The sequence below is a fragment of the Aedes aegypti genome, chromosome 2 (genome assembly GCF_002204515.2).
Source record: "Aedes aegypti strain LVP_AGWG chromosome 2, AaegL5.0 Primary Assembly, whole genome shotgun sequence".
Taxonomy (NCBI): domain Eukaryota; kingdom Metazoa; phylum Arthropoda; class Insecta; order Diptera; family Culicidae; genus Aedes; species Aedes aegypti.
The window spans coordinates 286,267,067-286,280,698 of NC_035108.1; the positions used below are offsets into that span (position 1 = coordinate 286,267,067).

At 38.7% G+C, this 13,632-nt stretch overlaps 1 protein-coding gene across 14 annotated transcripts in view; it reads right to left on the reverse strand.

Moving 5' to 3' along the window:
- LOC5566252 (tyrosine-protein phosphatase Lar) overlaps nucleotides 1-13,632 on the reverse strand; it is a 607,417-nt gene that overhangs the window by 106,091 nt on the left and 487,694 nt on the right. For all 14 annotated transcript variants that reach the window (XM_021845273.1, XM_021845268.1, XM_021845272.1 and 11 more), the window contains one exon: nucleotides 9,238-9,388. In XM_021845273.1, coding sequence (XP_021700965.1) covers nucleotides 9,238-9,388 — 151 coding nt within the window. The remainder of the gene's footprint in view (nucleotides 1-9,237; nucleotides 9,389-13,632) is intronic.

Consider the following 13,632-nt stretch of genomic DNA (forward strand, 5'->3'; position numbering starts at 1 on the left):
TGCCGAAAAAAATTCCAATGGAAATTCCTATGGGAATGTCAAAGCGAATCTCGAAGAAAATTCCAAAGGAAATTCCGATGGAAATGCCAAAGGAAAATTCTAAAGGAAATTCCGAAGAAAATTTCAAAGAAAATGTCGATGAAAATTCCAAAGTGAAATCCAAAAAAAAACACAGAATGTTCCGAGTTCTGAAGGGAATTGAATTCGTAGGAAATTCCGATGGAAATGTTGAAGGATGTTTCAAAGGAAATTACGATGAAAATTCCTGAGGTTAAAGTTCCAAAGTTAAAATTCCAAAGTCAATTCCAAAGAAAATTCCGAATGAAAAGCAAATTCCGATGGAAATGCCGGAGGAAAATTCAAAGGAAATTCCTAAAGAAATTTCAAAGAAAATTTTGGAGGAAATTCCAAATAAATTTCAAAGGAAATTCCAAAGAAATTCCGAAGGAAATTCCAAAGAAAATTTTGAAGGAAATTCCAAAGGCAAAAAAAATCCAATTCCAAATAAATTTCAAAGGAAATTCCGAAGGAAATTCCTAAGAAAATTTTGAAGGAAATTTCAAAGGAAATTAAGAAGGCAGTTCCGAAGAAAATTCCAAAGGCAAAAGAAACTCCGAAGGAAATCCTAAAGGGAATTCCAAAGGCAAGTCCAAAAGAATTTCCGAAGGAAATTTAAAAGAAAATTCCATAGGAAATCTCAAAGGACATTACGGTGGAAATGTCGAAGGAAATCCCAAAGGAAATTAAAAAAAAAATAAATTAAAAGCCATGTCCAAAGAAAATTCCGATAAATAATCCACAAATTCTGAAGGAAATTTCGATGGATGCTCCCAAGGAAATTTCAAAGGAAATTGGGATGGATATGCTGAAGCGAATCCAGAGGAAATTCCGAAGAAAATTCCGAAAGAAATTTCGTAGGAAATTCCGATGGAAATGTTGAAGGATGTTTCAAAGGAAATTACGATGAAAATTCCTGAGGTTAAAGTTCCAAAGTTAAAATTCCAAAGTCAATTCCGAAGAAAATTCCGAATGAAATCCAAAGCAAATTCCGATGGAAATGCCGGAGTAAAATTCAAAGGAAATTCCTAAAGAAATTTCAAAGAAAATTTTGGAGGAAATTCCAAATAAATTTCAAAGGAAATTCCAAAGAAATTCCGAAGGAAATTCCAAAGAAAATTTTGAAGGAAATTCCAAAGGCAAAAAAAATCCAATTCCAAATAAATTTCAAAGGAAATTCCGAAGGAAATTCCTAAGAAAATTTTGAAGGAAATTTCAAAGGAAATTAAGAAGGCAGTTTCGAAGAAAATTCCAAAGGCAAAAGAAACTCCGAAGGAAATCCTAAAGGGAATTCCAAAGGCAAGTCCAAAAGAATTTCCGAAGGAAATTTAAAAGAAAATTCCATAGGAAATCTCAAAGGACATTACGGTGGAAATGTCGAAGGAAATCCCAAAGGAAATTCAAAAAAAAAATTAAAAGCCATGTCCAAAGAAAATTCCGATAAATAATCCACAAATTCTGAAGGAAATTTCGATGGATGCTCCCAAGGAAATTTCAAAGGAAATTGGGATGGATATGCTGAAGCGAATCCAGAGGAAATTCCGAAGAAAATTCCGAAAGAAATTTCGTAGGAAATTCCGATGGAAATGTTGAAGGATGTTTCAAAGGAAATTACGATGAAAATTCCTGAGGTTAAAGTTCCAAAGTTAAAATTCCAAAGTCAATTCCAAAGAAAATTCCGAATGAAATCCAAAGCAAATTCCGATGGAAATGCCGGAGGAAAATTCAAAGGAAATTCCTAAAGAAATTTCAAAGAAAATTTTGGAGGAAATTCCAAATAAATTTCAAAGGAAATTCCAAAGAAATTCCGAAGGAAATTCCAAAGAAAATTTTGAAGGAAATTCCAAAGGCAAAAAAAATCCAATTCCAAATAAATTTCAAAGGAAATTCCGAAGGAAATTCCTAAGAAAATTTTGAAGGAAATTTCAAAGGAAATTAAGAAGGCAGTTCCGAAGAAAATTCCAAAGGCAAAAGAAACTCCGAAGGAAATCCTAAAGGGAATTCCAAAGGCAAGTCCAAAAGAATTTCCGAAGGAAATTTAAAAGAAAATTCCATAGGAAATCTCAAAGGACATTACGGTGGAAATGTCGAAGGAAATCCCAAAGGAAATTCAAAAAAAAATTAAAAGCCATGTCCAAAGAAAATTCCGATAAATAATCCACAAATTCTGAAGGAAATTTCGATGGATGCTCCCAAGGAAATTTCAAAGGAAATTGGGATGGATATGCTGAAGCGAATCCAGAGGAAATTCCGAAGAAAATTCCGAAAGAAATTTCGTAGGAAATTCCGATGGAAATGTTGAAGGATGTTTCAAAGGAAATTACGATGAAAATTCCTGAGGTTAAAGTTCCAAAGTTAAAATTCCAAAGTTAATTCCGAAGAAAATTCCGAATGAAATCCAAAGCAAATTCCGATGGAAATGCCGGAGGAAAATCCAAAGGAAATTCCTAAAGAAATTTCAAAGAAAATTTAGGAGGAAATTCCAAATAAATTTTAAAGGAAATTCCAAAGAAATTCCGAAGGAAATTCCAAAGAAAATTTTGAAGGAAATTCCAAAGGCAAAAAAATCCAAAGGAAATGAAGAAAATAGTTACGAAGAAAATTCCAAGGGCAAAAGAAATTCCGAAGGAAATCCTAAAGGGAATTTCAAAGGAAACTCCAAAGGCATGTCCAAAAGAAATTCCATAGGAACTCCCAAAGGACATTACGATGGAAATGACGAAGGCAATTCCAAAGGAAAGGAAATTTCGATGGATGTTCCCTAGGAAATGATGGATATGCTGAAACAAAACCCTGAGGAAATTCCGAAGAAAATTCCGAAAGAAATTCCGATGGAAATGTTGAAGGATGTTTCAAAGGAAATTACGATGAAAATTCCTGAGGTTAAAGTTCCAAAGTTAAAATTCCAAAGTCAATTCCGAAGAAAATTCCGAATGAAATCCAAAGCAAATTCCGATGGAAATGCCGGAGGAAAATTCAAAGGAAATTCCTAAAGAAATTTCAAAGAAAATTTTGGAGGAAATTCCAAATAAATTTCAAAGGAAATTCCAAAGAAATTCCGAAGGAAATTCCAAAGAAAATTTTGAAGGAAATTCCAAAGGCAAAAAAAATCCAATTCCAAATAAATTTCAAAGGAAATTCCGAAGGAAATTCCTAAGAAAATTTTGAAGGAAATTTCAAAGGAAATTAAGAAGGCAGTTCCGAAGAAAATTCCAAAGGCAAAAGAAACTCCGAATGAAATCCTAAAGGGAATTCCAAAGGCAAGTCCAAAAGAATTTCCGAAGGAAATTTAAAAGAAAATTCCATAGGAAATCTCAAAGGACATTACGGTGGAAATGTCGAAGGAAATCCCAAAGGAAATTCAAAAGGTAAACCATTAACTCCCTGTTTTCATCCGGAAAATATTACACGTAGGAATACGCGGATTCGATGCCACCCTCCGACTTTTAATTGGGACCGGAACTGTGTGCGTCTTAAAGCATGGATGGATTTCCCAGTATGCTCATTGACCGGTTTGATGTATTCCAATTATGACGGCCCGATTCTGGCACCATCTTAAACTTACGCTCGCTTTAGTCAATTCAGCACACTTTCTACGATGTAGGATAATTCGTTCGTTTCGTCCTGTTGGGTTCGAGCCGCTTCCATCGGAAATCGATAGCTATGCTGGTGCAGATACGGATATGACCATTAAAGCTATCTTTCAGGTGCTTCTCTCAATCCGGCTCATTATAGTTTTGTAGGAAATCAAACGGTAGTTGGGACATTCGTTTTGGAATTGAATAGTCGCAATTTTCACCAAAAACACCGATTGTGGGATTCAGCTCCTGTTTTCTGTTATTTTTATATAGCTATCATTCCATGCTGAGCAGAAGTGAGATTGTAGTGGTAGTGAACATCGAAAAAGTTCACTACTACAATCACACTTCATGCTGGGATGACAGCTGGGATATGCACAAGCAGCATAAAATCCATCTAACAGCCCATACATAATTTTGTCTAACGTTAGGCTAACGTTAGTCTAAATTTAGTCTAACTGATCGTTTCGAACTTGCAGCATATCTAACAAAACTGTGTCAGATCTGTCTAATTTTAGACTAAATTTAGCCTAACGTTAGAAAAAAATTTAGGCTAACAATCTAACTAATTAGACTAAATTTAGACTATAGTTAGCCTAACCTGCCGTACTGGGTTGGTGTCGATGTTTGGGTGCGTTACGGTTGGATTGGGTAATAGGGATGTTCTGGAGGAAAGGAAAATTCGATATTTTTTCTTCTTAATTTCATTTTAGTTTTATTTCATTTTAATTCTTTAATTTAAATACTTAATATTATCGAAACCGTGAGATCATAAAAGTCGACGGAATGACTGGTTCGACGAGATTTGTAGAATGATTCTGTAGGAGAAGTACGCTGCGCGGGCAGAAATGCTGCAGAATGATAATCGACAGAACGTTTAAGGTTATAGACAAAATCGAAAGCAGCAGACTCCGGAAGAAAAAGCGCAAATCGGAGGTGATGGACGGAATGGGTAGAAAAGAAGCAATTGCACCGCATCCAATAAACCCCGAAATTCTATGAAAAACTCAACATCCCATAGGGGCTTCGTGCCGCGAGCCGAAATGTGCAGGAATAAAGATGGGAACATTTTGTCGGATGAACGCGAGGTGATCGAAAGGTGAAAGCAGCACTACAACTGAATGGCGCTGAGAGCACGGGCACGGAGGATCAAGGCAGCGGAAGTGATGGCTACGTCGGAATGTTGGACAACCAGCTCTTACTTTGAGGGAAGTTAAAGATGCCGTTCAACAGCTCCAGAATAACAAGACAGTTGGGAAAGATGGTATCGGAGTGGAAGATCGGAAGTATTAAGATGGATCCGGAGAAGTTGGTCACTTGTCTACATCGGCTGATTGTGAGAGTCTGAGAGACAGAACAGCTACCGGACGAGAGCAAGCAAGGGGTTTTATGCCCTATCTACCAAAAGGGCGACAAGCTAGAATGTGAGAACTTTCGATATTCTAAGTGCCTCTTAGAATGTATTATCGCAGATCATCTTGCGTCGTCTATCACCAATAGCAAATGAGTTCGTGGGAAGTAATCAAGCCGGATTCGTGGATGGCCGCTCGATGACGGACCAGATCTTTACAGTATGGCTCAGTCTGCAAATATACCAGGAATATCATGTCCTTACGCATCACCTGTTCATTGGTTGTAAAGCGGCATACAATAGTATCGACCGCATAGAGCTATGGAGGATCATAGACGAGAACAGCTTTCCCGGGAAACTCACAAGACTGATTGGAGCGAAGATTTCGGGAGAACATCAACAGGACAACAGTTCGCTCGAATTCCGCCGGGAACTAAGACGAGGCACCTATTGTTCAACATTGCGCTAGAGGGTGTCATGCAAAGAGCCGGGTTTAACTGTCGAGCCACGGGTTTCACAAGATCCAGTGAATTTGAATACTTTGCTGATGACATATATCCAAAGAACATTCGAAACGGTGGAAGAAATGTACACCCGCCTGAAACGTGAAGCACGAGTCGGACTGTTGATGACCAGGGGCTTTGTAAGATTTCATACTTTGAATGGAGCTTCAGTGTTGACGTGATGAATACGCTGAACTAGAGATGGGCAAAACGTCTCATTTTAGTGAACGGATCCGATCCGAATCACTCATTTCAGTGAACCGGATCTTTCGAACGGTTCAGTGGCTCAGCGGATCGCAAAGGAAGAGCGAACTGAACCGAGCAAACGAAAAAAGGGACGATTCAAATATGACGTCCATCGTTTTTCGGGATTTCTAGACCCCCCCTCCCCCCTCTGTCACGCTTTTTCCAATACCTGTACTGTCACACTTTCATAGACACATGCATAGATACCCCAACAAATTGTTTTGCCCCGAGGGTGCATATTACCCCACATGCCCCTATACGTGTCAATCCGAGAAAAGAACGAAAGAGAATAGGGGGAAAGAATCCGTTCGTTATTTTTGCGAGTCACTTTTTGTCTGCTGCGTGCTTATAAAATGAACTGACTCGCCGAAAAAGAGCCACGGATAACTAGTTCTTTTGAGTGATCCGAATCGTATGAACAACTCCGATTATTTTTGCCTATCTTTATGCTGAACCCTAGACGGATCATGCTGAGGTGTTGGTGGTCGGGTTGGTACTTGAAAAAGTTGTTCGAAGTGCTCAAATCAGCGTTTTAGCTGGTCAGTGGGGTCGGTTAACACCCCACTGACAACAGGTGTCCAGTCGTGTCTTTCACGGGTATTGTCGTATTCATCTTTGCCCCGCTAAAGGCATCGTGAGGTATCGTAGAGGAGGCGAATGTCTCCGGTTGATGCGGCATTCTCATCTTCGTCAGCACGAGAGTCCGCCCACGCTCGATTGTCCCGCCTACATGAACACTTAACTTCCCTTTCTAGAGCCGAGTATCGTTCACGGGGAAGTGCTTTGGCTCCTCTGGTTTTCGCCTGCTCTACCGCGGCTTTGGCTTCTCTCCGCTCCTCTATCTTCCTCCAGGTTTCATCGGGGATCTACTTTTTTTTTCAGAGTGCGAAGCTCACCCAGATTATTTTCGCCGGTAGTGATGAAGGCATTCTTGGTGGCGATCCATTGCTCTCCTACGCTGTCACCTTCCGAAATATTTGCAGCACGAGTCTCCAGTTATTCGACGAAGGACTTTTTCACTGTGGCATCCTCCGGTCGGCTTGTGTTGAATCGACGTCCGACTCTTTTCTCCTGTCGAAGAATTCACGCAATGCGCAGACGCACCTCGCCTATGTCTACGATGTCACTACGTTTATTCCGCAAATCAAGAAAGCTTCGTTTCCACAAGGGACACCCATGTGACCTTGTGAACCGGATGACGGGGGTCGATCCCCCGATCACTATGTCGTAGCCACCAAACTCTGCAAACAGCTCTCCGTTTTCGCTCATTTTTTTCGAGACGGCGTTCCATGACGGGCTCATACCTCGAGTTGACGGATCCGATCTTCGCATTGCCCATGTAGATCTTGATATCACCCTTATCCACCATAGCATTGAGTTGATTGTAAAAGTTCTCTTTGTCCTGCAATTTGGCAGCATCTGTTGGCGCATCACATTGGACTATGGTAAGGTTTCGAACCCGTGCTATAAATCTGGCAACGATCTCTCTGAAGAGGAAGAACACTAATTCTACCAAAATGTTGTACATGGTTGCAGGTTGCGATAGAGGTTTTTCTGCTGAGATAATATTTGATGGGGATATGCTTGAAGTTTTTGAAGAATTGGATTATCATGCTTTAAGCCTTTGGCGGGCTCACCTCTGAAATGGTCGGTGTTAAGTCACAGGGGACGAAGTACAAAACTTGAGAGAATTAGATTATTCTTCAAATAGATGCGAAATTACTTTGATCAGAATTGATAATTGCTGTAAACTGCGATATATAAGTAATAAATTTACTTTGGATGATCAATAAAAGTCGCTAAAAGTATGCAGTCAGAGTAGACCAAGTGCTTATTACCATAACAGCGAAAATGATCAGCGCGCTGAGGACTACGAGGAAATGCAAAACATGCTAAGAGATTTGTCAGATTTCTCGACATCGAATTGCTCAATAGAAATTCAAAAATTTTGCCTAATTCGATGCATTTGATTTTGATTTTTGACCATTTCCCATATTTGGATGGGTGGTCAGAAATTGCAACAATTTCTGTGCAGACAGAGGGGACCAATTGTTGAAAAGCAATAAACTGATTGATTATTTAATTTTTGAGTCGATTTCAGAGTCCGATAGAAGTTTATAGTAGATCTATGGTGTATGTACGGAATGTCCTAGAATCTGCTTATTGGACCAGTATATTTTGATCGGTACTCAAGATTTTCACTTGGTCCACTCTGACTGAACGCATATTTGAATATTTCTGGTCTTCAGTGCACTGACCCTGCAAAATCTTAATTTTGAAGCTATCGTAATGCCACTGCTTTCGGGATTGACGATATGGATGATTGAAAAAAAAATCGATACTGATGTCGAAGGGTCTTGATAATCTGTTTATCTTAGAGATATGCACCCAGTTTGACCATGCAAGCATTACATGATTGTTAATTTCCTGCAAATTGTTCAGTCAGAGTGAACCAACTCACTGGTCTTTAGTTCAGTCAGAGTGGACCAGGTGCACATAGTCCATCAAAAAATCGTTCTCTTTGAGGTTGGATTATGATTTTTCATGATTAACACTTCACATTATATTGTTTGAAAGTAACACAAAAAAGTGTAGAAATATTGCAGCAACATTTTAACGAGCTAAAAACTTACAAAACGTTTAATATGAAGTCCATTTTCTCAAAATATGAAAATTATCACTTGGTCCACTCTGATTTAACGCTAGCCGAATGTCGGATGGAAGAATTGCGATAATAATATTCAGCAGGGAACCATGTAAAGGTCAATGACCATGTAGAGTCAGTGGGCAATAAATATTGAGCATGATATTTGGAAAACAAATCCTACCTATTTGAAAAAAAGAGATAATCTATGGAAAAATAAGATGTTTTTTCATTGTATCACTAAGACAATTAGCGATGCAATGAAAGAAGCACAGACATTTAAATGACAGAAACGATAACTAGACCATTTCTTAAACTGGAATAATTTTTTAACATTTTTTTTTTCAAATTTCATTGGAAGCGACTGAATATTATGGAAATTAGAGCCAAATATTCGTTGCGGAAAATATACTTCAAGGGCACAAATGTTAATCAAGTAAAGTACATACGTATGGTAAACTTCTTTAACTTAAATGTAGATCGATGCTTTTGAATTGATAAACCATTCCGTATGACTGTACCTGGCTTGGTAATGATTTTTTCCAAGGATTGGAACATTAAATTGAGAATATATTGGTTTAAATATTTTAGATTTGGTTTAAATCAATGACCTCCTTCCAAACATGAATACTCAACTATTTCAATTTATATGTACCAGACATCACATGTTAATGTGCTTAAAAGCACCACTAGCTGTAAAGTGAACATTTTTATTGTCCCATGAAGAAAGTTGCTGTCCCTTTCGTGCACCTATCATCCCCTCATACTGACTGGCACAGGACTTGACTGGTTTAGTTGACTCGGGAATAGCTGTGCTTCCCGGAAGTAAAAGCACCATAAAACAACATTAATACATACTGATGATGCTGCTCGTTTGCATAGGTGTCATTCCAGTACAGCTCGTAGTGTACGATGTTCTCGCCGGAGTGGGTCGGCCGGGACCACTGGAGAGTGACAGCTGTTTCGCCAATATCGGTAGCGCGGAAGTTGCTCGGTTGGGAGGGAACGCCTGCAAAATTACAAAAGAGGAACAAAAAAGGACAACCATCATTTAAGTGTAGAGAGACCATATGCCGCGCGACTCGAGTCTCCGACACTCGGCGTGTGTGAATGGAGGGATTGAATGATGGACGTGTAAATGAAAAGTGAGCACATTTGACTGTGCTTCATTTGCATATGTAAAATAGTTTAACCGCACAGCGACCCAGGAGCCGCGCGACACAAACACACGCACCGAACACATACACAAACACTCCCACTGTCCATAATCTGAATCGCGACAAGTCCACTACAGTTGTTGATCGCAAAACGAGAAGTATTCCGTCAAACTATTCTCTCGCTTTAGTTAATATAATACGATTGCATTATGAACAACGTTATTAATTTATGTACAATTATCAGATTTTGTTATTGTTCTTTATCTTTTTGAATTAATGGCTTTTCAGTGTTACGGAGAAATGAAAACAGGTTGTATCTTCAAAATCCAACGTTTCGGCATTTGAACTTAGCCTTCTTCAGGGATATGAAGGTGTACTGTTTTTTGAAACGCATTCAAATCTTTGCTTTCGGTTGTCGCTTTTATGGGTTTCGCTTCCTGGTTTCCGTATAACTTATACGGTTGTATTGGTGAGTAATCAGTGTCCAAATATACCACTATCTGTTTTAACACCTACTTCACACCAATATGGAAGCTTCACCTGTATATCGCTAAAGAAAGCCAAATTGAACGGCTGAAACGTTGAATTTTGCAGAAACCTAAAGATTTGATATTTCCGTAAGACTGAAAAGCCGGTAATTTAAAAAAAATGCTAGATTTTCATTAAAGTTATTAAAGTTTATTAAATTATTCATTAATTATTATTCATTCATTATTTAATCATTAAAGTTTATCGTATAGGATTTTTTGACTGACATGTAATAAAGGCGGAAAAACCATTGCAAACTAAAGCTTCTTCCATTCACACTGGCGTTAATCTCAAGGGCGAAATACCTGGGCGAGTTTTGAAAATTTATCGAACATTTCGTAACATATTCCTACCAAAAAGGCAATTAAGATTCAAGCCAACTGATCTTAGAATGCCTTTGAACTTGATGATAATGATGTGTAAAGTATGATTTTTGGTTTATTCTCAAAAAATAAATTTCTGGACAAACTCTCGTTAGATTCAAGAAATGGTCTTTGACAGAAGCGATATTTTCAGTGAACATGTTAATAATTTGTTATTTGGAAATTTTTTAAATATAATGGCACTTCAATAGAAATGTTCTTGCGAAAATCGCAAAACAAGTTGACACAACCCGTTATTCGTTTCGGCAACAATGATGACTTTTCAGCTTGCATTTCAAAGTGATAAAACTCAGTCTTGATAGTTTATATTGACTTCAAAATGTATCACTGTACACGCTAACATGCATAAAGTATGCTGATACTGATACCAACTGATTTTCTTTGATTCGAAATCGTGAGATAAATTAGTAACAATCATCAACAACGCGTACAAATTTCAATGACGGCCTACTTCGCTTTAAATGGAGAAATGATTGAAAAACATTTGATTATACATTATTAATAAAATCAAAATAATTTAAGGCAATGCTAAACTTCAAATCTGCTAGAGCACAAGTCTGTAGAACCAGAAAAAAAATATCGTTTTAGTCATTTGATCGAATTTTCTGGGTTAACGGTTGACTAGTTCTCTAGATTTATGCTAAAGAAAATTTGAGGTGTGGTTTCTGTACATCTTCTTCTTAATTTCAAAGAAATATGAAATAATTTTAAAAAACAATTTTTCAGATCAAGTATCAATTAGTTCAATGAAAAAATGTTCAAATCAAGATTTCCAATTATCTGGAAAGTATTTTAAATCAAAATATCGGTGAGAAATTCCCCAATAGTTCGATCACCATTGATCGCACCATTACGGCCAGAACCGTACATCGCCTGGAAGTGAGAGTACCAAATGGTATCACAACATGACACAACTTCGGCACAATCAACGGTGTCCATCGTTTTTGCCAACTGGGGCTGACCCGGCGACACTATACTCTAATAGAATCCCCGGGGTGCCCTTTTTCGGATTCACGCGGATGGATTTGGGTTGGTTTGCAAATCCGAAGCGGCAGTGATTTCCGAGTCCATCACCACCACCACCGCCGCCAGAGAACGGGAAAGTTGACACTTTTGTGGGATGGCCACCTATCGGTTGAAAGGGGGCGTTTGCGAGGAGAAGGAATTCGATGTTTGTTCATTGAAAGCTCGAGTTTGTGGCGATTGAATTAGTCGCTGGGAAACAGGATAATGTTTGGATGCCTCTCTTCTGGTTACGCTGATTTTAGAAGCAATTTATCTGATTTGCGATTCTGTAGGCCATTGTTGGAGTTTGTGTATGGAATGATCAACCGTTTATTAGCTCTAATACACTTATGGTTTGGGACTGTTGACTGAATGATGGTTTAATTAGGAATAGTGCTGGTTATCCAATTTCACCATCAAAGTCGAATATTAGATTGGGTAATACTAGTATGCATTTATCTGGTAATGCATATATTGGGCAATATTCGTGACAATCCCAAATCCGGCATGTCTGGAGGAAGCCGAGAAGGGATGCTTGGAAAAGTATTAGAACCAATGCAAAAAGGATAATCAATATTCGAAATTGAACGATAATCTGGTTGAGAAAATCTCCGAAACGATTGCAAGAATTCCCAGAACAATTAGTGAAGTAGTTTTTTTTCTTTTATCCGAAGCTAGTTTTCCAGTATTTCGTATTGAAATATTGGGTTAGCCCTTTAACAAGTTTCTAGCAGGAATACAAAATAACTCTCGCAGAAGATTATGGATGCATCCCTGGAGAAATTCTGGAGGAATTACTTGGCAACGTGAAACTCGAAGTGCAATCATAGGGATACTTCTCAGAAGATATAACAAGAGGAAACTTTGCCTGCATTTTTAGGATAATATTAGGAGTAACATCTGTAATTATCTTAAGGACAGTAGCTTTGCTGACAAGATCCTTGATTGGAACCAGAGAAGGTTCGTGACGAGTAGTCGGCGGATTCGAAGAAAATTCGTGGTAGTTTCCTAGCAAAACCTATGATAAGATCTTAAACAAAAGTCGGCTCATAGCCCATTTATTTTAATAATATGAATCTTGAAGCATAAGATAAATCTTCTTAATGTAGCATTTATTTTTCCCACCAGCCATGAAGATCTGTAAATCTGGAGGCAGCGTGCTCCACCTGGCTACGCCAATGATGCTGACGAAAACTAAGTAAGTATTCTACGAAACCCATTCTTTGTTGGAAAGCACAAGAAGCTCTAAATGCGATGCACCCCTCAATTACCTACTCAATTTGGTAAAACTGCCAATGCGCCGCTTATTTCCTGTGAAAATTTTATGTCTCTGGCACCCAATGTTTTCTGTTTTAGCTTTGTCAATGTGGTCAACAATGGTGGCCCACATTAACACCCTATTAAGCCTTATTTGAATAAGTAAGCAGCTAATCAACCGTAGTCGCTAGGTATTTGCCGGCCAGCACAGTGTCGAATGTCCCACATGAAACAAACTCTCGCGCTCACGCCTCCTTCACGTTCGGCACGTTCCCCACAAAGAGGCCCGCTTGGCCAGTGGTGTGCGGACCAAATGAAGGATTCTATAATTTATACCCGAAAGGCATTTATCCGAAAGTGAAATATCCGGATCTAACACTTATCCGAATGTGTAAAGCCATTGGTAATCACGTAGGGGATCTTACGTATTCTTAGACTGCCAGCCGATGCCGCGCTTCTTTTGTAATTTTCTCGGACATCAGCAGACAAATTCCGTGTTTCTTTACATTTATGCGCTGCTCAATCCTCTATCAATTCACACCGACAGACTTGTCAACATATGTTTCGAAACGTTTTTACAACGCTGCGAACATGTCTTGTCAGTGTGACTATTGTCGGCAGCCTCATCCTCTTCGGCAACTTTCCCATAAGAACTGCAGGCGAATCTGTTCGGCAGCTCCAAATCAGTCGCATTTTGAGGCGTCTTCATTTGAATTGATGACATCTCTGGCAATAGTGTTTGTACTGTCTGGGAAATCTCGTCAGTGGGAAGCGAACAGAGCAAATAGTCATCTGAATGTTTTCATTGATGTGTTTTGGCGATTGAAATTTGGTTGCCGATAATAGTCAAATGATGCCGAAGCCGTAAGTCTCCCTATGTAACTTTTTCGATCCTTGTTAGGACCCGTGCCTTCGATTTTTCG